The sequence below is a fragment of the Ornithorhynchus anatinus genome, chromosome 10 (genome assembly GCF_004115215.2).
Source record: "Ornithorhynchus anatinus isolate Pmale09 chromosome 10, mOrnAna1.pri.v4, whole genome shotgun sequence".
Taxonomy (NCBI): Eukaryota; Metazoa; Chordata; class Mammalia; order Monotremata; family Ornithorhynchidae; genus Ornithorhynchus; species Ornithorhynchus anatinus.
The window spans coordinates 21,117,052-21,143,165 of record NC_041737.1 but is presented as its reverse complement, the minus strand read 5'-3'; the positions used below and the strand labels follow the sequence as shown (position 1 = coordinate 21,143,165).

The 26,114-nt window shown below is 38.7% G+C and overlaps 1 protein-coding gene across 1 annotated transcript in view; it reads left to right on the top strand.

Annotated features, from left to right (window-relative positions):
- The window catches only part of GPC6 (glypican 6), a 719,587-nt gene that overhangs the window by 208,973 nt on the left and 484,500 nt on the right, over window positions 1-26,114 (top strand). Inside the window, exon 3 of the mRNA XM_039913281.1 lies at window positions 20,875-21,266. Within this exon, the coding sequence (XP_039769215.1) occupies window positions 20,875-21,266 (392 nt within the window). The remainder of the gene's footprint in view (window positions 1-20,874; window positions 21,267-26,114) is intronic.

Here is a 26,114-nt window from a genome sequence, read left to right as displayed (position 1 = left end):
AGCAGAGCATCTTTCTTCATTAACCTTTTCCTACAGATTGCACTCTTCCTTCCCCTTCCTGTTTTGGTCAGGGAGGGGATGAGGGCAATGGGATACCTAAGTTAGAAGACATCTGGGAAAATGAGCTTCCACATATGTGAGTGAAAGGAAATCTGATGTCCAGTGGTATACCATGAAAGCTCTTCCACAAACTATACAAAGATAGAAAGATATTTCTTTATATATACTTTAATAGCCCTAAAGAACTAAAAGTATTAGTTGTATCTCTTTCCCTTCTTTTCAAAATTATTCCTTTCTTTTATCTGTAGATTTTTCTGTGAAACATTGTTCTGTAGTTTTGGTCAAACAGCTTTTTTTGCTGCAGCAGATGAAAACTGTCAATAGAGAAAGTAAAAATCTACTTTTTAAACATAACCATTTAATGTCAACCATAGGCAGAAGGAAAATTTAGAGGTGGATTTCAACTGTGTACTATTCTTATATTTTTTTCAGATAAATTCTGCTTTACCAATTTGTTCATCTTGAAGCATACTTCTTTGCAGTTAGATGTCAGCAGTGTTTTTGATCTCTTGATCAAAGCAATGCTTTCTTGTCATGGCCCCTTTATCTGTGGGCATTGTACAGACTTTCTGCATCGCAACTTCCTGGTAGAGGAAAAATATATCATTTAATCTCCCATTGGTCTATAAAAGAAGCTATGCATCTCTATATAGTGGTTTATCTAAATAAGCACACATCCTGTCATTGAAACGCAGTCTCTTTCACATTCAACACAAGAAATACAACTGTATAGTCCTTCATTCAGTTGGGGTGAGCATTACATTCGTAACTGAGCCTGCTTGTACACCACAGATGTTGCTATCTCTTTAAAAACCAGAAGACTAATGTGGTGCTATCTACCTATGCCTTTGATTTGTTTTTGCCACAGTGGTGATGGGTTGCTGGTCCAACCACTATGTGATCACTATGAAACCCACAACACACATTTGAATGCAGCTGGCAAAATATCCCTGTGAGATACTGCTTATTAACCCATTACGTTTGTATGCTCCAAACCGACCGTTGAACTTATCTGTTTTATCAATCAATCAATCATATTTATTGAGCACTTAGTATGTGCACAGCAGTATAATAAGCATCTGGTTGAGTACAGTATGACAACAGATTTGGTAGACATTTCGTTTCCCCACCCCCATCCCCCACCCACCCAGAATGAGCTCACAGTCTAAATGGTGAGCGCTGTGTGGACAAGGACTATGTCCGAGCATGGGCTTGGGAGTCAGAAATCTTGGGTTCTAATCCTGGCTCCACCACATGTCAGCTATGTGACTTTGGACAAGTCATTTAACTTCTCTGTGCCTCAGTTACCTCATCTGTAAAATGGATATTAAGGCTGAGTCCCACGTGAGACAACCTGATTACCGTGTATCTACCCCTGTGCTTAGAACAGTGCTTAGTACATTGTAAGTGCTTAACAAATACCATTATTAGTATTATTATCATTATTAAATTGTATCTACCCTGGTGCTTAGAGTAGAGTGCTTGACACATAGTAAGGGCCTAAAAAAATAGCACAATTATCATTTGTCACATGAAAATTGAAATCAGCCATAAAACTGGACCTGATTTTGAATTTATGATCCCTACTTCAGCTGCCTTCAACACTGTAGACCACCTTTCCTTACTGAAAGTTTGCCCAACCTAGTCTTCACTGACACTGTCCTCTCTTGTTTCTCCTCCATCTCTGACCAATTTCAAACTACCACATTAAATAAAAACCAGAGATATAACCTTCACTAACTGCTGACATAGACTAGGATCCAAAATCTCCATCCTGCATTATGCCCAATCACTTCAGGGAATTTAGTTCCATTCCTACCTATTACTTCCACCTCTTCCCTAAACACATACTGAAAGTTAGCTTCCTAAGCTCTATCCAATTAGTACAGAATTGTAATGTAGTGAAAAAGGCTATCTAAAGCCAAAATAATAATAATTGAGGTATATTTAAATACCTATGTACCAAGAACTGTACTTAGTGCTGGGATAAATAGAAGATAATCATATTGGACACAGTCCCTGCCCAACATGGGGCTCCCCGAATAATAAGAGCAGTAGTGTGGTTTAGTGGAAAGAGCTTGGGCTTGGGAGTCGGAGGCTGTGAATTCTAATCCTGGCTCTGCCACCTGTCTGCTAGGTGATGTTGGACAAGTCATTTTAATTCTCTTTGCTTCAGTTAGCTCATCTATAAAATGGGAAGCAGAGGGCACCGTGGCTCAGTGGAAAGAGTCTGGTCTTGGGGGTCATGGGTTCTAATCCCGGCTCCGCCGATTGCCACCTGTGTACTTTGGGCAAGTCACTTAACTTCTCTGGGCCTCAGTTACCTCATCTGTAAAATCGGTTTTAAAACTGTGAGCCCCACGTGGGACAACCTGATCACCTTTTATCCCCCCAGCGCTTAGAACGGTGCTTTGCACATAGTAAGTGCTTAAATACCACCATCATAATTATTAAAACGGGGATTAAGACTGTGAGTCCCACGTGGGACAACCTGATTATCTTGTATCTACCCCAGTGCTTAGAACAGCGCTTAAAAAATACCATTATTATTATTATAATGGGGAGGGAGACCAAGTATTTAATCCCCATTTTACAGATGAGTAAACAGAGGCACAGAGAAGTTAAATTTATTCATTCAATTCTAGTTATCGAGTCCTTACTGGGTGCAGAGCACTGTACTAAGTGCTTGGGATGACTTACCCAAGGTAACATATCAGGCAAGGGGCAAAGCCAAGATCGGAACACTTGGCTTCTGATTCCCTGGCAAAAGTCTACTTTTCTATCTCACCTTGATCCTATGTTAATGTCAGATGATAAAGAGAAAGCTCTCTCTCCAGCAACAGAGGAGGAGGCTTATGCTGCCTCTAAAGCATTTGTCTTCAGTAAAGTAGAAGAATTTTTTTAAATGTTTGAAGAAGTCCCTGATACACAGAGACATAATAAGGTGTGTGGAAATCAGTCAATCAATAAATCTTATTCATTGAGTGCTTACTTTGTGTGGAGCACTGTACTAAGTGCTTGGAAGAGTATAATATAACGTAGTTGGTAGACATGTTCCCTGACCACAAGGAATTTACAGTCCACAGGGTGAGACAAACATTAATATAAACAAATAAATTATAGCTATGCACTTAAGTGCTATGGGACTGAGGAGATGATGAATAAAGAGACCAAATCAGGGCAATGCAGAAGGGAATGGGAGAAGAGGAAATGAAGGCTTAGGCAGGGAAGGGTCCTTGGAGGAAATGTGCCTTCAATAAGGCTTTAAGTTGGGGAGAGTAAGTTGTCTATCGAAAATGAAGTGGAAGGGTGTTCCAGACCAGAGGTAGCAAGTGGGCCAAAGGTCAGTGGTGAGATAGGTGAGATTGAGGTACAGAGAGTAAGTTCATAGCAATAACATGGTAACAGTTTCGATCGAGAGCAGGATGGATGGAGAAAGGGCAGATGTTCAGAGATGTTCAGAAGAATTTAGGCGGGCAAAAAGGTGCTTTATAAAGAAAATAAGCAAGTGTTTGTTCAATCTACATTAGATGAACTTTATCATTAAAGTTGAAGAACCACTTCCACAGTCAGTAAAACAAGCTTTTTCAGTCTCCTGCAAAGAATTATAATCATATTATCACTCATTTAGCTGATGTTGGAATATGCTTTGAATTGCTTTAATATTTAAATAGAGAATAAACAGTAGTGAAGTGGTTTCAGTATATAAAATATTGTATATTAAAGTACTTCTTACATAATTACAAGGGTCCAGGATCAGATCACAGTTTATAACATTCATCTGTGGAAAAACACGATTGACAATAGAGTTGTTCATGTTTGATTCATGTTATAAGGGACATATAGCTGTATATCATTGATCATTTCTGTGTATGTCTATATTTTACTTATTTAACATTGCCATTTTTTCAGGAAAAATTAGAAAATAATATAAAAATGCATAAGGAAACAACATTATTTTATTATACTGTGATTATATCTTTGGACATTTCATAAAATTACTTTTTTATTTTTGAAGCTCTACTTTTTAATATAATCACGCAGGTGGATAGTTACTTAGCACACACTTTGGCTCTTGAAAACAGTAAAGAAAGAAATCAAAGCATTTTTTGAAGACTTTATTTCCAATACAAGCACCATCTCTGATAATAAAATAGAATAACAGGCATGGGGATGCAAAGCCTTAAATATATCAGTAGTTAGGAATCAATAAGACTGTGAGCCCCACGTGGGACAACCTGATTACCCTGTGTCTACCCCAGCGCTTAGAACAGTGCTCGGCACATAGTAAGCGCTTAACAAATACCAACATCATCAAGTTCTGAAACTATTTCACTTCCTGGTTTAAGCAGAATCAGTGGCACGTTTACCCATAATTGAATAATATGATAGTTGAGAAAAAATCATCCAACTTAGTGTCAGTGGAAACTAATAATAGTTGACATAGTGAATGCGTGAAATATTAGCTTTTAATCACTCTAATCAGCCACCCAAATTAATGGTATGAGTGCAGTAAGGGTAAAATCATCACATTTCAAATATATCATCATTTTACGTCAAGGCAGTGATGCACTAATTGTTTCCACTGTGTGAGTTGCTGAGCATTTTCAGGTTCATGGTTCATATGCACTTAATTCTGCCAATTCACTGAAAACCAGTACCTACATGATCAAAAAGACTAAATATTAAGCTCCTGGAGTACAAACAAGTCTGCTAGGCATTTTGTGTGAAATCTCAGTAGCCTTACTGGAACAAGAAAATCTAGCTACAGGTGACTATGCTATGAGCCTATGAGTGTTTCTCAGAAACACTAGCATCAGGCGGCACTCAAGACTGAGACTGGTGAGAAGACACCATAACCAGACTTACTAAAATGACTTGGATTTAAACCTGAGCTGCTTTAGAGAAATAAATGAATCAACAAATCCTTGCAGAACCTCGTGATCATAACAAGAGAGGGCTGCAAAAGCATGTGATGGACATTCAAATCAAGTTAAAAATATTTGTGACCACTGGTGGAATGCCAAAGCTGTGGGGAATCCAGAGATATGCTCCTTGCCACCAAACTATGGACTTTTACTTATCTTTGTCCCCCACACAAGGCTATGTTAACCCCTTATTTGCATGGGGATAAATGAGTACCGGAGGGCATCCCCATCCAACATGATGCGTGACAATGTGATGCCAGGGCATACTGTGTGTGATAATATTGGACCTGGTTCCCTGGTTTAACTAATAAAAGTCCCTATGAAAAAAGCGTAGTCCCATACCACTCTCCCAGAAGACTGATTTTGTATTTTGCCATTCACCATCCTAATGCCCCTTCAATTAGGATGTGCTATGGGAGCTAGCATTTTAACCCCAGGACAGATTTTTTAAGTCTCTGGCCACAGCTGGTGAGACTCCTTTTCGGTTAGATTCTTTGAAGAAGAAAAAAGGTTGTTGAAGTAGATGGGAGGAGACGAGATGAGGAAGTGATTGAGGGGATGATCCTCAACCCCCATTTCTCTCCCTCTTAATAATGTACTTGTTAAGGGCTTACTATGTGTCAAGCACTGTTCTAAGCGCTGGGGTAGATACAACTTAATCAGGTTGGAGTCCCTGCCCTACATGTGGCTTACACTCTTACACTTACATTTTACAGATGCGGTTACTGAGGGCCAGAGAAGTTAATTGACTTGTCCAAGGACACACAGCTATTTGGCAGACCCAGAACTAGAACCCAGATCCTTCTGAATCCCAAGCCCATGGTTTCTTCTCTAGGCCACACACCTGTTGTTCTGTAGATTCACCCCCTTCCCGATTTAATGAACCTGAGCCAGCATCTTCTGAATCAGATTGACTGGAGATGTATGCTCCCCACATATCTCTTCCATACTATTCCCAGAATGAGGCCAGAGCTGCAGAAGGACAAGAGAACTCCAATCTTTTGATCTTTTGATCCCATCCAATTTTCTCCATTTATCATGCCACATTAGCCTCCATACCCAAACTACCTTCCCTTGATGACCAAACTGACTAACTTAACAATACCCTCTGTACTGAACATAACTCTCTCACTCCCCTGTGCTTTTATCAGTCTTGTACCACAGCCCTAGATCACTTCACAGTTAACTTCTTTCACTCCTGTGCACAATCCACAGAGCGCTGCTGGTGGAAACGTCAACTTGAACTCATCCTTATGCTTTAACTCCACCCTGTCCTTTGTCTGGCAAAATTATTTCTTCAACCTTATTGACCACTCCCTGTTTCCCCATCCATGCCAATCTACTATTTTTGTTTATATTAACTCAAGTGATATCAGTGTAAGCCCTTTATGTGTCACTAGTCCCCTTCTCACTTGGACCCCATCCTCCAGCCCTAGACATGGGAGTGGGGAAATAGGCAGATTGGAACAAGATGGTGTCAGCAGCTATTTCTGTGTATGTAGCTTCCTGCAGCTATTCCTGTGTATGGGCCATCCTGCCCCACTCCCCATCTGTTTGGTTATCAACAGCCAGGGCTGTTGGGGCAGAAGTGAACTGCAAACTGGGAAGAGAAAGAGAGGGGTGTTGCAACAGTATTAGCTGTCACTTTTACAGTTCTGACAAATGTTATTATGGAGAAGTACCCAGAAAAAAATACTGAAGCATAGAGCCAAAGTGGAGGGTTATTGAGGAGACTAGAATGGAGCTGGGGAAAGGAGAACTTCTAAAAATAGGAATGGGGAATGGAAAAAGATGGATTAATTGGGAAAAGGTTTTACAGAATCAGTCTAGACCCAGTAGTACTGCTACCAATTGGGAAGAGGTTTTACAGTATAATTGGTAGCAGTACTATTGAGTCCAGGCCGATTCATGATAGTCACGTTTTAGAGGAACATAACATGGTTATTACCGTGGCATATTTCTGTAACTATAAAATTTCTATTCAAGCAGTAGACTTGACCACCTTTCACTCTACTTCTCACAATGATCAGAAACACTCAAATTGGACAATCTATTAGTCATATAGTAGATTATAAAGTGCTATCTGCAGGGGCTTTTCTTTTATATAGCTATATTAGAGTCCTGATTGTGAAAAAATCTTGACTGATTTCATTTAAATGAGTTTTCAATTGAGGGAGGTGATATTGATCTTTGTAGTGTATTGATTTTTTAAAAAATGTGTATTTGTGATTGTCAATTGTTTTATGCAGTTCTATTAAAGCTGTCTTTGTAAAATTATATTTGATTACATTAGCTGTAATGGAAAAATTTACAGCTATAATGTTGAAGTAAATTGGCTATTGTTGAATCCATTCTTTATTCTTGTGTTTCTCAATAAGTTGGTTTCATTTCTGAATTTTTCCACAAGAACAATGGGGCTATTTTTCATTGTATTGAATACCAAAAACACTAAAAGGGTGGACAGTTTTGGAATTACAAGGTGCAGCTTTCACCCTCTAAATCTGAGAGGTGCAGTGCTCCCTGATTTTTTTTTTCATTTTCTCCAGTCTTCACACTGGAGCCTTTGATATCTGCACAATCATTCAATCAGTTTTATTTATTGAGCTCTTGCTGTGTGTATAACATTGTACTAAGGGCTTGGGCAAAATAAGCTTCAAAACTGAAGAGTCCTGTCACTCCACTTCAAATGGTATTTATTGAGCACTTACGCTGTACAAATCACTGTGACGCTTGGAAGAGTACAACAGATTTAGTATTTTTCCTGCTTTCAATCTAGCTTGCACTCTAGCAGGCACAATCCTAGTGGGACACATATAGTCAAACAGGGAAGCAAAGAAATAAAAAAAATACTTTCTCCTATTGCCTATAGTAAAGACAAAATGACAGGGTACCCTATATGAAGACTTCAGTGTCCTATGCTCATAACTTTCTCAAGATAAATATATATATTTTGAAGGGGCTGAAATAGAGGCAGGATAATAAACACACATTATAGCTAAGAGGCTTGCTGAGGAATGTGGTGGGGAAAGCTGATGGAGAAGCAGAGAAGCAGCGTGGCTCAGTGGAAAGAGCACGGGCTTTGGAGTCAGAGGTAATGGGTTCGAATCCCGGCTCGGTCACTTGTCAGCTGTGTGACTTTGGGCAAGTCACTTAACTTCTCGGTGCCTCAGTTACCTCATCTGTAAAATGGGGATTAAGATTGTGAGCCCCAAGTGGGACAACCTGATTTCCCTGTGTCTACCCCAGCGCTTAGAACAGTGCTCGGCACATAGTAAGCGCTTAACAAATACCAACATTATTAAGCAGAGACTAGCTGAGAGAGATATGGGATCTAAATAAGGGGAAGACAGAGGGAGAAAGGCTTTATGTATATGTGTATATAATCTATAATTCTATTTAAATTGATACCTTACTTGGTTTTTTTTTGTTTACTTGTGGTGGTTTACTTGTTTTTATGTGTATATACTTATAATTCTGTTTGTTTACATTGATGCCTGTTTACTTCTTTTGATGTCTGTCTCCCCCCTTCTAGACTGTAAGCCCGTTGTGGGCAGAGATTGTCTCTATTGCTGAATTGTACAGTGCTCTGCACACAGTAAGTGCTCAATAAATACGATTGAATGAATGAATGAAAGTGGTAAAGAATAGAATGAGAAAGTGAAATAGAAAGAGCAGAAAATGGAAGAGGATAAGGAAGGAGCATTTTGGAAGGATTGAAGCAAAGATGATTAATGGAGGTGGGGAGATAGAGAGGGTTAAATGGAAGCAGTAAGGAGCAAATGTCCTCAGGTGAGTGAATCAAGAATACCCAATTATTTACCCTTAAAAAATTCCATTCATAATAATCAAGTTATACAATATCACTTTAAATTCTGGCTTAGTTTGGACCAAAAAGTGCATTTTATCTTTAGTGGGATTTAAACAATTTTTATAGAATGTCACTAGACACTGCACCTTGCTGCTGAATGAACATAATTTAAATTAAATGAATGTGTCTGCATATGAAAACTTCTTCAAAATATATGTTGCATTTTGTGGTGGTGTATTTATAGCAAGTTGCATATGTCAGTAATTTAAGAACTGCTTCAAACTTTTGATGCTTGTGTTCCTGGACATAGGACATGATGAGAAATGTGATGTGTCTTAAATTGCTGTATCTTAAATTTATCCCTAGGAGAATGGTTAAAAAAAGCATTTTAGTTAAAAATAGTTCACGGTGGTTTAACTAAGAGGAATGGAATATGACTTTTCATTTCCTTGCTGGGTGAAGATTTGTGCATTTGATATTTATCACCACATTCTTTTAAGTAACATCACATTGATAATAGATCTGGGTTCAAATTCTGGTTTTGATAACCAAGCTATGCATTTTTTTAGCTATTTTATTAAAGTCACAGATTTGGAAAGAACCAAGAATCATGAGAAACCAATTTGATAGCATATTTCTGTAATAATAAATCTTGTTGAAAACCAGTAAATGAGGTAAATGAGGAGTGAGGAATAGAAGTGGGGATTTCATGGAAGCAAGAGAAAATACAGGATTGATTTTCAGATGAGAGGTCAGGGCTAGAGTGATAGATTTTGGAGCCTCATGTATAGAGGTGGTAAATGAATCAATAGAGGGGTTGAACAAGAGAATGTGTATAGAGGGAACAGAGCAAAGGATCCAGGACAGCACTTTGAAGATGTTCAGGGTTAGAGGATGAGTGGTCAGAGAGTTAGAAGGAAAATCATATAACTAACAGTTCTGTGTGTATGCTCAGTAAGGGCAGAGAACATGTTTACCAATTCTGTTGTATTGCACTCTCTCAAATATACAGTGTTTTGCACATAGTAAGCCCTCAATGAATACCATATAGATTGATCTTTTAATTGATAGGTTACCAACTTAAATAAGTTCTCATCAAACACAGTGATGCTTAACTCTTCAAAAAAAGTAAATAACTTGCTTTATTTTAAGTGATGATAGATTAAAAACTCCCACATCTTCAGCTACCATTTTATTAGATGACTCCCAAACCTTCCTCACCAACCCTTAACTCGCTCCTCTGCAATTTCATACTTCCTTGTGCCTACAGGATACTGCTACCTGAATATTCAACTAGTACCTGAAACTCATGTCCAGAGATGAACTTCTCATCTTTCCCTCCAAATCCTCTCTCTGCCTATGTTTTCTAGCAAAGTTTGGTTCCACCAACATACTTTCTACCTTTCAATACCACAATTATCGTCTACTCCTCCCTCTTCCAATCCCCATATTCAGTATATCACCAAATGCTATCAGTTCTTTCTCCACAATGATTCCAGAATGTACCCCTTCCATTTCATTTGAATGGCCACCACACTGGTCCAGGTACTTGTCATATGCCAATTTGACTATTACATCAGTCCTCTCATTTATTGACTAGACTCAGTTGCTTGCTATCCTCTCTAGTCTAGATTGCACTCTGCTCCTCAGATTACTTTTTCTAAAATATGTCTCTACATCTTTCCCGACTCCTCAGAAACCTCATTTCTCTTCACATTAAGCAGGAACATTGGAACATTCAATCAACCCTGTCCCCCAATTTATCCACTGTTTTCTCCCAATACACCTCTGTTTATACTCTTTTTCCTCTAAAGTTAACCTACACATTTTGCCTGGTTTTCTTCTCTCTTAGAACTGACTTTTTGCTGCACCATGCCACTTGCCAGGAACTCCCTCTCCTTTTAAATCTGATATACCACTGCTTCAAAACTCTTCTGGAATGGTATCTTCTCTTGGAGGCTTTCATCATCTGATTTCTCATGTCCCCTACTGCCATTTCTACACTTTCATGCCATCTAAGCATTTAAGTATTTACAAGGCTATTATATTTACTTACGTATTGTTATAATCTGTCACTTCATCTTATTTCAAATTTATCTTGTCTGTCATTTCTTTTAATGCTCTTTGTTAAGCAGTTACTATGTGCCACAGGCACTGTATGTATTGAGTGGGGTCAATAACTAAGTTCCTTGAGGTCAGGAAGCCTGTCTAATCATTTTCTTGTATTCTCCTAAAGGCTTTATCCAAGTTCTTTCCTCTGCTTACAGTAGATCTTCAATAAATGTAATAATAAATTGTTGATATATATATACTTGTTGCACTCAAGGTCCCAGTGAAATGTAAGGAAGCAGAGTTGAGAAGGTGTGGCTTAGTGAGAAGCAGCATGCCTAGTGGATAGATTATGGCCCTAGGATTCCAAAGGACCTAGGTTATCCAGATCCACTCCACTTCACTTCCCTTCTCTGTGCCTCAGTTACCTCATCTGTAAAATGAGGATGAAGATTGTGAACCCATGTAGGACAGAGATTGTGTCCAACCTGATTAGCTTGTATCTGTCCCAGTGCTTAGTACAGTGCCTGAAACATAGTAACAAATATCAGTGTTAAGCAACATTAAAAAAAATAATTCAAGTAAGAAATTCTTTCTCACAGTTCTTGACCCCGAATTTTCAGGGTGAGGCTCATCTATCATTGTTGAATCAATCAGTGGTGTTTATTGAGCACTTACTGTGTGCTGAACACTGTTCTAAGTGCTTGGGAGAGGACAGCACAATAGAGTTCCCTACCAACCAGTAGCTTACAGACTAGAAAGGACCTTACAGGAAATTTTGTCAGAGAACAATTTGTAAGTCAGTATCATGAACATCCATTTTTTTCTATAAGGCAATATGACGTTTGTTCTTAATCCTTAAAATTTGCATAGAGTTTCAGGTGATAACTGTGCAATTTTCCTAAATGTGGATAAGCAGCAGCCAGATATTTTTTGGCAGGAAAAAAAAAACCTCTTTTCCCCTCCATAACCCAGGAGGTGCATTCTTGGGCCCTCTGTATCCCAAAGAGTTACAATTTAGCTCATCCTCAGCCAAATTTGAGCAATTTTAATTCGTCTCCTGGGTAGATTTTAGGCACCAAATGCATCCAAATATTGGCATAAAAGTAATGTTTCTATTATTGTTAGCTTTCATGTTCTTCAAGATCTCACTTATCACTCTGTTCCATACCACAGAATAATAGCTATAATCCAAATGTGATTTGCAGCGTGGCTCACTGGAAAGAGCACGGGCTTTGGAGTGAGAGGTCATGGGTTCGAACCCCGGCTCTGCCACTTGCCAGCTGTGTGACTTTGGGCAAGTCACTTAACTTCTCTGTGCCTCAGTTACCTCATCTGCAAAAAGGGGATTAAGACTGTGAGCCCCACGTGGGACAACCTGATTCCCCTGTGTCTACCCCAGTGCTTAGAACAGTGCTCGGCACATAGTAAGCGCTTAACAAATACCAACATTATTATTATTATTATTTGCGAAAGGAATTCAGTCCTTGATAATGGAGTTACATATAATAGCTCCTGGTGACTCCAGATGATTTCCAAATCAAAAGAAGTCATAGAGACTGGAATACTTGTTTAATTTATAGGGAGAGAAAAACATGATGTGTTTGGTCTAAGCACATGTATCCAGGCTTAGACATTTATAGGTCAAACTAGAATACCATGAGGAAACATACTGATGAATAACAAGTGGGAAGAAGAAAGAATAGGGTTAGGAAGAGAGATGGAGAAATAGTACTTCCCTTCATGTGTTTTCAAAAATCATGTTTGACTGATAGTCTTCCAAACGTCTATTGCCCACCCCTATCTTTTCCCTGAAAGAATCTAGTTCACAAAGGGTTCTAGGAAATATAATCCCATAACGGAAAGGATTACTTGAATAAATTTCCGTCTCTTTTTGTTTAGGCATAGATTTGACTCCCAAATAAGATTTGAATATTTATATGACCAAGCTTGTCAATATCTATATCCCATGGCAGAATAATAACATTACTTATGTAAGAACGATCTATTGGACAGATGAAGTCTGCTTCTGGGAGTCCAGTTCTGTTTAAGTAATTCCCAAATCAGAAAGATGAGTATTGTTGCTCAATAAGCTTTGTGCCATGCTCAAATTACAGCGCTCCATTAGCTTTTAGGTAGGACTAAATTATGTTAATAGATTTTGCCCATTAAAATAGAGCTAAAAGATTAGCACCTGGCAAGCAAGGAAGTGACAAAAATAATTAAAATGTAGGTTTGCATCTAAAACCCTCCTGACCATCATCATTTCCCTAGTAGCAAATAAGTTGTTTTTATCACTTTAAAATAAAGTCACTGAAAACTCATTGTTGATAAAAGAATCATTATGAAGATTGCACAGGTAATCAGATGTCATTTTAAATATAAACTGAGTAAAGTAACACAAGCCTTGGAAATATAAAGGAAAAGTAAGGGTAGTATTTAATGAGTAATTTTGTTATTTTGCTTCATTGGTTTCCATACATGGTTGTTTTCTCAGGCATGTTGTGACTTGGTGATAGTAAATTAGTTTATAACGTAGCATCTCAGTCCGGTTAAGAGTGGCCTAGGATCCTAGTATATCATTCCTGATAGCATATTATTGCATAGGTTTTTCAGTGGAGTTTAGGGCCACATAACTTTTAAAATATTACACTGTAAATTACACTGTAATCACCATTGTAATTATTACTGCATTTTTAAAATGAATTAATTCAATCCAGATAAAAGAAACCTGAAATATTAAAGATCATGGCATTTTAGTTCTTGCTCTTGAGAGAAAACATCCTTCTGACTAGAAGAATGGTAGAATAACAGCAGGAGCTGAACCAGGTGTGTCTTGTCAACACCATAGCCCTGTTCAGAACACAACTCTTCTTAACTTATTAACACCATAACATGAGTTGTAGAAAACTACATCCAAGACAGTGTACAATAGTAGGAAATTTATAGTTATACAGTATATCTTACAGTTAGAGGCTTTACTTGGCTTAGAGCCAGGCAAATTTGATATATTTTTTTCATCCTGCGATATCATTTTTGTTTATGAAAGACCTTTGTTGAACAAACACAGAATAATCAGTGCATAATACATATAAAAATATATTAGTCATTTCTATTGATGCCAACAAAGACTGGGTGAAAGTTACTAAACATATTTCTGACATTCTGAAGGTGGAGAAACTTGGCATGTTATAATAATAATAATTATGGTATTTGTTAAGGATTACTATGTGACAGGTACTGTACTAAGTGCTAAGGTAGATACAAAATAATCCAGTCAGACACATTCCCTGACCCACCTAAGGTTCATAATCATGATTAAGCTTCTTTTCTCCCTCTTTCCATATTCAACTCAATAGCCTGTTATTTCTTACCAACTTCATACATATCTTGACGACCTTTCCAGTTAGAAATCTCATCCTCAGATAGATGTAGGGAGACTAATGTGATTTTCTGCCACATGAGCTAGTCTACTATTGAGCAATAGATGTGTGCCTATGTATGTGCTGCATGCACAGAAATGTTCCTAATGCTATTAAGGGCAGAAAAAGGCTCTTATGTATTTAAGGTATATTTGAGCCCAAAGCAAATGCTTCTGCTGTATGCTTTGTGATTAGAGTTGAAAAAAACAATCAGATAGCACCTTCTTCAGGGAAAGTCTACTTTGTTCAGATTTCTGTTTATTTGTTACCTGATTAATGCATAAAGAATGCTTGCAACATTATTGAGAACCCTGACTTGAGGAAAATCTCTGGGTGCTAGGGAGATATGTGGCCTGAGTAAATACAAATGGGGAGTAATCCTTTTCCCCATGAGCTTTCTCAAACCAGCCACAGGACAGGGGAGTGGGCTAGTGCCCAAATGATCCCCTTACTTTCAGGAAGACTTCTGGGTATGAGACAAGGGGTGGTAGCAGTGATAGGGGTGCTGGGATTTGGGACTCACTAAGAACAAAGGTCATTGACCCAGGAAGGAAAAATCTGAAGGACTTTAGGATCTAGAAAAGGCTAACAAGTTTTCAGGCACTCCTAATGTGGTGCCAGGTGTTATTTCAGCCTGGGTTTAGGGCTGAGGAACCCCCCAACCATCACAAATCGGTTTGTACCTATTCATTCCTTAAACCAATTTAATTTTGGTCTGTAAAACCAGAAACAAGTGCTAAACTTTTTTTCTTTGAGTGGAGACCAAGTTTGGTTCCAATTTCCATTGTTTGTATTTGAAATTTAGTTGAAAATAGAAGCAATTAAATTACCTCTAAATTCTCTAGGTTTTTCATTCAGATGATCAAAATGATTTATTCCAGATTAAAGTCTTCAAAGAGTAAATGCATGGTGAAGATGAAATGAACACATTTAGTTTTGAAGGGCATTAGCTGTATACCACAGCATCTTGAACTGCGATCAATGAAGTGTAAGGATGAGGCATCTGTCATAATTGCCTGATAAATTAGTGTCTTCCAACACCAAATATTAGCTTTGATTTTAAGCTTTCTAAACCTAATAATGATTATATACAGAGAGTAATGCTTGCTATTCAAAGATCAGTGAAGTTGAAATGAAACTTCTTATCCTCAGTAACCAGTTGGATCAACCAACACATATACACATCTGTATTCAAAGACAAGGTATTCATTATAAGCATCCTTAAAATCAATTAGCATTGCCTAGTGGAAAGAACATGGCCATGGGAGTCAGAGGATCTGGGTTCTAATCCTGGCCCACCTCTTATCTGCCATGTGACCTTGGGCAAGTAACTTCACTTCTCTGTGCTTCAGTTACCTCATATTCATTCAATAGTATTTATTGAGTGCTTACTATGTGCAGAACACTGTACAAAGCGCTTGGAATGTACAATTCAGAAACAGATAGAGAGAATCCCTGCCCATTGATGGACTTACAGTCTAATCGGGAGACACAGACAAAAACAGTAGCAATAAATAGAATCAAGGGGATGTACATCTCACTAACAAAATAAGTAGAGTAATAAAAATATATACAAATGATCAGATGAGCACAGTGCTGAGGGGAGGGGAAGGGAGAGGCGGAGGAGCAGAGGGAAAGGGGGGGAAAGAGGGCTTAGCTGAGGGCAGGTGAAGGGGAGCAGAGAGGCAGCAGAGGGAGCAGAAGGAAAGGGGGAAGCTCAGTGTGGGAAGGCCTCTTGGAGGAGGTGAACTCTCAGTAGGGCTTTGAAGAGGGGAAGAGAGTTAGTTTGACGGAGGTGAAGAGGGAGGGCATTCCAGGACAGTGGGAGGACATGGGCCAGGGGTCGACGGCAGGATAGGTAAGAACGGGGGGATGTAAAATAAGGATTAAGACAGTGAGCCCAAGTGGAACAGGGACTGTGTCCAACTTGTTTGTTTGCCAGAGCTTAGTGTAGTGCCTGGCAAGAAGTAAGCACTTAACAAATACACAGCTACTATTAAGTCTATTTTCAAAATGTTTATTTTCCCTTCCCTGTTTCCATGAGCCCTATTAACTATGGGTTAATCATAGTTAACCCTTTCTTGATCTCACAGTTCCCTCCACTTATTGCCCCATATCCTTCCTATCATTCCTCTACAAACTCCTTGATTGAGTTGTTTACACTCACGGCCTCCTCTTCCTCTCCTCCAAGTTACTCTTTTATTCCCTCCTATCTGGCTTCTGACCCCTTCACCCCCCTTGCCACTCCCCTGTCGAAGGTCAACAGTGATCTCCTTCTTGCCAAATCCAATGGCCTCTACTCCATCCTAATCTTCCTCAACCTCTCACTTGCCTTTGACACTGTCACCATCCCTCTTTTCCTGGAAACATTATGCAACCTTGGCTTCACCAACAGTGTCCTCTCCCGGTTCTCCTTTCTTCTGGCCAATCCTTCTCAGCTTCTTTCAAGAGTTCCTATTCTGCTTCCCACCTCCTAAATATGGGAGTCTCTCAAAGCTCAATTACATGTCCCCTTCTATTCTCCAACTTCACACACTCCTTTGGAGAACTCACTCCCTCACATGACTTCAACTACCATCTCTATATGGATGATTCCCAAATTGCCATCTTCAGCCCTGATCTTTCTCTTTTTCTGCGGTCTCTGATTTATCCTGCACACTTCACTCCTCAAATGTCAAGCTATTCAAGAACCCCGGCTCTGCCACATGTCAGCTGTGTGACTTTGGGCAAGTCACTTAACTTCTCGGTGCCTCAGTTACCTCATCTGTAAAATGGGGATTAAGACTGTGAGCCCCACATGGGACAACCTGATTCCCCTGTGTCTACCCCAGCGCTTAGGACAGTGCTCGGCACATAGTTAGCGCTTAACAAATACCAACATTATTATTATTATTACTTTGATCTCACCTATCTCACTGCTGACTTCTCACTCATTTTCCGCCTCTGGCCTGGAGCACCTTCCCTCCTCATGTTCATTCATTCATTCAATTGTATTTATTGAGCACTTACTGTGTGCAGAGCACTGTACTAAGCACTTGGAAAGTACAATTCAGCAGCAGAGACAATCCCTACCCAACAACAGGCTTATAGTCTAGATCTTATGGACAATGACTTTTCCCACTTTCAAAGTCTTATTGAAGGCACATCTCCTCCAAAAGACCTTCCCTTTCCTTGTAACGTTTTATCCTCACAACATGTCTTTGCAGTACGTAGTGATATTCAGGAATTACTATCCCCAGTTTAAACGCAAGGAAACTGAAGCATAGAGACACTATGTGACTTTCTCCAGCGTCACATAGAAGACAAGTGAGAGAGGCACGATTTGAACCTAGAATTCCTGACTCCTAATCCTGAACTCTTTCCACTAGGCTGTGAGTATAACTTTGATTAAAGATAGTGTAGCTGATTTGTAATTTAAGGCTCATTAGAACTCAGTACTGAGTGTTCCCCTCTAGAGTGTAAACTCATTTTGGGCAAGGAGTGTATTGTATTATGCTCCTAAGTGTTCACTATAGTGCTCTGTACACAGCGATCAACAAATACCACTGATTGATTGAAATTCTATTTTGCTCTAAACAGCATGTTCATGGAACACTTCAATTATTTATCAATCATAATAAACTTCACTATATGGGAAAATGGAACAAATGGGTGATATAATAGTTTGGCTTCAGTCACATGACTGCAAAGTTGCATAAACCAAGTCTCTTCAGAGTTTTCCATGAAAATGAGAATTGCGGATTGTTTCTTAGTGTTCAAAGTATAAAATGGTGTTATTGCTTCTAGAGTAATAACTAACTGCCTTTTACAAACCTGTAAGGAATATGGATTGTTAGCCTCAGAGGCAAGATCAGCAAATGACCCACATTAAACCCTAGATTGTTTGTCTTGGAAGCAGAAGGTTCATGAGCTAGGGGCCACTAGCTGGTACCAAACTAGGATTAAAAATGACCATCTGGTACTCAGAGCAATTCAGAGAAATACTGACCAAGATCCATCTGCAAACACCCAGGAATTGTGACTGAACCAGATTCTCAGACAGAATAATTGTCAAATGGTCATATAAAAACAGCATAATAGTTAAAACCACTCAGGTTTAAAGCTGTAAATGCAAAGCTTGTTTACCTGATTTGAAGGCCACTCAACTAAGTTCTCGTTCACATGGATAGCCAAAGACTTCTGCTTGGAAAAGTGGGGGTAACATGTTAAAATAGTCTCAAATTATGTTGCCATTTTACTACAGGCATTGACTAAGCAAGGAGAAATACCCCACCATGTGGAGCATTTTTCTAACTGGATTCTGGGGAGAAGAATGAAAGAACGGAGTAGCACACCAAGCTAACTCAGGCTTTTTCCAAATTTCTCTAAAAGGAAAACTCCATTTGCCTGCAAGAGAGAAGCTAAGCCTGTCCCAACATCTGTCAGCAGCATGGCTTAGAGGAGAGAGCACAGACTTGGGAGTCAGTGGATATTGGTTTTAATTCCAGCTCTGACACTTGTCTGCTGTGTGACCTTGGGCAAGCCACTTCACTTCTCTGTGCCTCAGTTATCTAATCTATAAAATGGGGATTAAGACTGTGAGCCCCACGTGGGACACCTCTATTAGCTTGGATCTACCCCAGCTTTTAGATCAGTGCTTGGCACCTAGTAAGTGCTTAACAAATACCATTATTATCGTTATTGTTGTCTTGTGGGTGGTATAAGTGAAGTTAGACCCTGGTACACTCTGAGTTTAGAAGTTCTTTATGTCCTTTCTTCCTCTGCAATTTTCTTGTGAGGTCTTTCCAGGCCTGCTTGACCTGGATTTAAAGGATACTGCTTTGGCTGTGATCTAACCATCTAACAGAAATGCAACTTCTCTGTCCTCTTCCAGCTGTACAAACATATGCTTACTCTGTCTCTCTTTTTTTCTTTCTTTCTCTCTCTCTCTCTCTCTCATTTATTACTGACTGTCCAAGCTTAAGGCATATGTCAATATTCTGTGATTAAGATTTGTTTTATGGGAATAGCAAATAATTGATTTTTTAAAATGAAATTAAAAGGCTCAACTAGGATATGATTATAATTCACTTCCCAGTCTAATTTTGTTTGTATTTTACAAGTGGAAAATTTATTCTTCTTGTCATCCTTCATTCTAATCACCTCCCACAGCCCTCACTGTGATCAAAGGCCAAGTCATTATGTCCATGTTTTCAAAGTTTGAGTATTGTACTGATGAAACTTTACTGCAAGTGCACAAAATAACTCTAAACTTTTAAACTCTATAAATAACTCTATACCTTTCAGAGTTAACTTATATTTTGAAAAATGTTTTCACCCAACATCCCAATTACTTTTATATATATTATTTCATTCATCTTCAATTGGATAGGATAGGTTTGTATGATTTTTTCATATGGGGAAAGCATTTGAGTCTCAGATAGGTTGAATATGTTGCTTAGCATGGCAATAGTGAACCAGAATTAAAAGGCTGAACATCAAATTTTGGTCTCAACCCCAGTCTTTTAGATTTGAGGAAAAAAATCACGTTCTCCAGCTTTTCTGGGAGTGTTGCACTATTGTGTCTCCTGGCAAATCCAATAGCCATTTGGGTGAAGAAGTTGGCGCTCATATAAATAGCAGTAATTCAGGGAGAAATTATATGTGAATGCCACTGGAAGTAGTACCAGGACTCACCTGGCTCACTGGGAACTTGCTAATGCTCGCACTCTCTGGGAATCTTCACATTAGACTACTCTATCTAAGATGGAATTTAAACTTGGCATTGCTGAAAAACGTATATTCCATAATGACAAGGGGAGTCTGAACAAAACTTAGTTTAGCTTCAGGATTTTCATTGTATTTTTAAATTACAGAATAGCCAGTATTTAAAGACATAATTTAAATGTTTGGTATGAATGGGTCTACCAATACTTTCATATTTAATTTGGCCACAAGAAGAACTTTGGTTAGGATTAGAAATATCAATTGGATGAAATGATTCTATCGATAAGCCATCGTTAGACATCTTGGAAATAGTTTTGCAATAAGTTCCAGGGATCTAGACTTTTCCTAATGGTTTATTTCTAGCAATGTACCTCTGATTAAGGGAATGGTATCTTGAAACAAGGTAGCTAAGATTTTGTGAAAGGTGGAGGTTTGGTTTTCATTTGGAGGCTTTGGAATTTGAAGCAACCGTAAAATAGTCAAATAAGAATATATTAGTTGATATAATGCTATTCAATTCATTAAAGGATCAATTTATTTTTTTGTACCTGCTATATGTGGTATTATTTGTTATAAGTGGTAGACATTTCTCTAATAAAGATAGAATGGAATGTGTTTATAGAGACTTCAAATGTACAATTTAACTTTTAAATGATCTATATTTAATCACTGCACTTCCATGGGGGAATCCCATATTACCTCTCCATTTCTCTTCATTTACAAAAAAGCTAATATGCAATTCAAATTTTATTTGGTTTTGCTATTACAGCTGCAAGGGCAACACAGTCAGTTGAAAGCATTTTCTGTGAAGATATTGAACTTGAAAGCAGCTGCTTTTAGAACTTGCTCAGGTTTTCTGACTTTTCTTCATTCTGAATCCCCCTCTTTATTATCGCCATAGAATTTTTCCGAGAACTCCTGGAGAATGCAGAAAGGTCTTTGAATGACATGTTTGTCCGGACCTATGGAATGCTGTACATGCAGAATTCAGAGGTGTTCCAGGACCTCTTCACAGAACTCAAACGGTACTACACAGGAGGCAATGTGAACTTGGAAGAGATGTTGAATGACTTTTGGGCCCGCCTGTTGGAGCGAATGTTCCAGCTCATAAACCCTCAGTATCACTTCAGTGAAGACTACCTGGAGTGTGTGAGCAAATATACAGACCAGCTCAAACCATTTGGGGATGTTCCCAGGAAACTAAAGGTCCAAGTCACAAGAGCCTTCATTGCCGCTCGAACCTTCGTCCAGGGGCTGACAGTGGGCAGGGAAGTTGCGAACCGAGTTTCCAAGGTAATTGAAAACAACTACTATATTTTTTCTTTGGTTTAGAGTTCATATTTTTCTTGAGATTCTTTTTTTTTCATGTGGGCCTATATTTTAATACTCATAATAATAATCCTGGTATTTGTTAAGAGCTTACTATGTGCCGAGCACTTTTCTAAGCACTAGGGTAGATACAGGGTAATCATATTGTCCCATATGAGGCTCACAGTCTTCATCCCCATTTTACAGATGAGATAACTGAGGCACAGAGAAGTTAAGTGACTTGCCCAAGGTCACACAGCTGACAGGTGGCGGAGCCAGGATTAGACCCCATGACCTCTGACTTCTAAGCTCAGGCTCTTTCCACTGAGCCACACTGCTTCTCGCATAACCGGCATTGCTTCTAGATTTGCGAACTCGGTCGCCAAGTTTCGTTCTCTCTGGGGAAGTGCTTTTGAGTGATAGCAGTATTGGAGAGAGTTCTATATTGACAACTTGTGTTAGTAAATCCAGCCTATGTTATTCCTTTCATCTCTATCAGGTTTATCTATGTAGTGAAATTCCATAGTGGTGAAAGAAAGGCCTAATTCTGACATCTTCAGAGATGCATACTAGAAATAGTAAATTTAGATTTTCTATTTAGACTTAGTATTTGGTTTTGTGATTCAGGTGGGCATGCATTTAAAAAAAATACCAAGAATTATTCCTGCTACACTCCAAATCTTCCTGTACATCATAATGTTATTAGCTGGTCTCTACGGATGAAGTCAGAGAGCAGAGAGATATTGAGAGAAAGAAGAGGTAAATAAGAGAAGGAATTGAGCCAAATTTATAAAGGGTAAGCTCCTACTCTTTCACTTGCATTTGCAAGACAGGAATTTCTGAATTTCATCAATGACAAGTTGATGTAATGGAAAATTACAAGGATCTGAACTTCTCCAATAGGTTAAAGGTTTTAAAATCTGTAACCCTCATTAAAAGCCAATACCATGAGTACCCTAAATCAACTGGAACAGCCAAGAATCCACTACTTTCCCTTTTCCTAAGAAGAGTTGGGCTTACCCTCCCATCTGGCTTCTGGGGGCTGATGAAAACAATTGTTCAGTTTTGTTCACTGAGCACTTACTGTGTGCAGAACATTGTACTAAGCACTTGGGAACTATGCTGAGCTGAAGGGAAACTGAATTTATTCCATTGAGCACTTATTAAGTGTGTAGAATAGGCTAAGTACTAGGGCAGTTATAAGATAATCAGAAAGTCTCACATTCTAAAATGATGGGAAAGCAGGAAATATATCCACATTTTAACTGAGGAATTAAAGAAGGGAATGGAGGCACAGAGAGGTTAAATGACTAAATGTATCTAAGGTCACACAGTGAGCAAGTGGATATGTAATTCTTATTATTAATAATAATTATTATTGTGTGATTTCTTATAGTACTTGCTATATGCCAGCCACTGTACTAAAAGCTGGGGTATATACAAATAACCAGATCAGAAACTTTCCCTGTCCTACAGTATCAAATACTGATCTCCTGACTCCCAAATTCATGCCCTTTTCCCATTTCCATGTTTGAACCAGATGAATGCCTGTTTCAAGCAGAAAATTACTTTCATGACAGTTCTGCACCATATTTTCCCTTGCTCCTGTCTCGGCAGGAGTGCTCTTAGAACTGCAGTGACAAAGATTCAGAGATGTGCACGAAGCAGCCAAACTCCTAAGATAAAAGGAAAATCATTTTCAGCATGTTTTTACTGTTCCAATATGCAAAACACTCACAGATCTAGCTTATAGCTCAACATCCATGCTCTGCACAGGAAGAGAGATGCAATCTCCCTCTGCCCAAATCCTCCCTTACTATCACTAGCATTTTGGTAAGGATCTGTTCAGCTTGACTAGTTATTACTATTGTGGGGTGACCGTTATCTGACCTTAAATATAATGTATTTTTTTTTATTATTTTTACATGTCTTGTCCTTAAATGGCAGACAGTTATTGTCTGGAAAAATGTATGTCTTATGCCTTGACATTTAACTGAGCTTCTAAGCATGGTTTAACAAATACCCTGAAAGTTGTTTGCATTACAGGAAAATAAAAGGTGATAGATTAAAAAAACATAACTTTCATACCCAAAGAAGGTCATATTTGATCAAAGGTTATAGCCAAAGTACTGCCATTTTACCTTACAGTTGTGACAAAGGGCAATTCTATGGTTGTCGTTCCAAATATTGATTTCCAACGTGCTTTCAAAGCTGAACTGCATGATCTCATACTTGCCATATATGATTTTCTTACAGTGAATCAGTCAATGTCAGTAAATACTTAAGGGTCAGACTCTCTGATGCTATAACACTGCAAAACAAGAGGAGTTATTTCTTTTGGGAACCCATTTTTAGTTTCTGAGTATAGTGTAAAGGGGACCCAAAATTTTATACTCATATGAAGAAAGATAAGAGTATGATTTCATAAGAAATTTTTTCTAAAGACTCTCCAACAGCCAGAATAATGAGAGTTAATTCCTGGATTAAAATGTTCAGGAAAACAAGCAAAGAGTCCCCAAGAAAGGGGAGCAAACGTAGCTTGGTCCAAAGGGACAGGAGCAGTGATGTTCATGTCACTAAAATGCTAGCATTTCCTTCCAGGGCAAGAAGTAAAACAAGGCCCTCGAATCCCATCAGAACACATTAGTGCTCTCAACTGTTTCATGAAGACTTCTGTGTCTGTGACAAAGAACCAGTTTTCTGGTCACGAAAGTTGGCTCATGCTCTCTTTGCAGTTCACTCCTGCTCTTGTCTTCATTTAAGGGTTCACAAATGATCACAGTTCTTGGAAGCAAAGTTGTTGTGGCTCTATCCTGGGCAAACAGCCTAGAAATTTATGTGCATACAATAATAATAAAAACTGTAGTATTTTCTAAACACATATTATATGCCAAGCACTGAAAGAGATATAATCGGATCAGACACATTCCCCGTCCCACATGGAGCTCTCAGTCTATGCGGGAGGGAGAACAGATATTTAATCCCCATTTCACACTTGAGGAAACAGAGGCACAGAGAAGACTTGCCCAAGGTCACACAGCAGGCAATTGGCAGAGTTGGTTTTAGGTGAACCCCTCCTGACTGTGAGTACTGTGCTCTTATAAGCTTATAGATTCAGCAGGTTGGATTCAGATGAACCCAAATAGCCTCCTGTCTTTGGCCTTGGCAAACTCCATTGTGAGGGAAAGAACAAAGCAAAAAAACCCAAAAAACAAAAACCCCAAACTTGAAATGTTTGTGTTGAGGGGCAGGATCTATGTTTGACAGAGAGAAGGGCTGTACAAAATAGCTCAGAAACTGCTCAGAAACACAGAGTTTTATCTTTCAGTTTGAGAGAGAGCTAGATTGTTCTACTGTCCCACAAAGAATCAATATAACTAATTAGATGGTGGTAAGAGGATTGCATTAATATGCAGACATGATGGTATTATATTGTGAGTCCCTTGAGGGACAGGTGTCTAATGGCCACCTATTTACTCTTGCCCAATGCTATATACAATACACTGCTTACAGTAAGCATTTAATAAATACTATTACTGCTGCTATTACTACCTGTCAGGTAGAAATCAGGATCACCAAAGGGTTTGGTTTGAGTGAGGGCAGGTGGAATGATCCAGGCAGTGCAGAAAGTGAATCTTAAGATAAACCTCAGTCTCTCAGGCAGTAGAGATGAGAGACAGAAGGAACAGCTGAATGGCAGGTCAAGGAATATAGCAATCTCTGAAGCCCGGGTTCTGTGTCTGGTGATAAGGCCCATTTCCCCGGGCTCTACTTCACAGAAACCAAAAGTGCCAATGAAAAAGAACAAGGAGGAGAAGTGGTTTTTCAAATAATTTAAATGTTTTCATTGACAAGCCTTGGTTCCAGCTGCTCTCCTGCTACCTAGGTCAGAATTGAACATACCTCTACCTCAGAAACATCCGTGACCCAGAAAATCATATTGTCTTGTGCACCAAAATATTCCAGAGCCTGACTGGGGTTGAAAGAAAGAAAAGGGGGAAGAGTATGTCAAAATTAATTAAAATAGCATAAAAGCATTATTTATGAAAATGTGAATTTAATCATATTTATTGTGCACTCACTGTCTGCAAGGCACTGTACTGAGCACTTGGGAGAATACATAACAGAGTTGGTAGCCCCTCCACCCACAATGACCTTACAGTATAAAGAAGAAGATTAGAAGATGGAGGACAATGCAAATTTAGGATTTTGGCAAGTTTGTAACTTTCCACAGTCTTATCAATGCAACTGCCTACATTGCATTTAATTAGCTGAACTAAATAAATGAATCTTTCTTTGAGAACTCCCATCACAGATCTGGACATCAACTCCCATTCTTAGCCAAAATGTTGTGATTTAGTACTTCCCTGGATAATTTTGGAGATAGTGGGCTGGGGACATATGAAACAATAAGGATTTTTAGGACATTACCTTTCTCCTTCAGAAGATGTCTCCAACAAAAGTGACCGGTCCTCTACAATGTTTGTTGTGTAGTTAGAAATGCGACAATGAGACATTGCATTTTGCCCTTTGCGTGGTTATCACTGTTTTTGAATTAAATGTTTAAGCTGGTGCTTGTACTTGAATAAACAACTGGATATTAGGAATAATTTATCATCAAATCTGATCAAGTGAAGGCAGTAATATGAGTTCATTTAGGCTTCTGCTGTTCATAATAGAACATACTATTTTTCAATAGTCTTGTTGGTTTAAAGCCCCCAGGACTAGAAATGATACAATGTTTTTATTTTGCTATGGGTCTTGGGGAATGGGTTTAGTTATGAAATAGGATAATTTATTGCTGAGTATTATAGTATGGATTTTTTAGTTTGT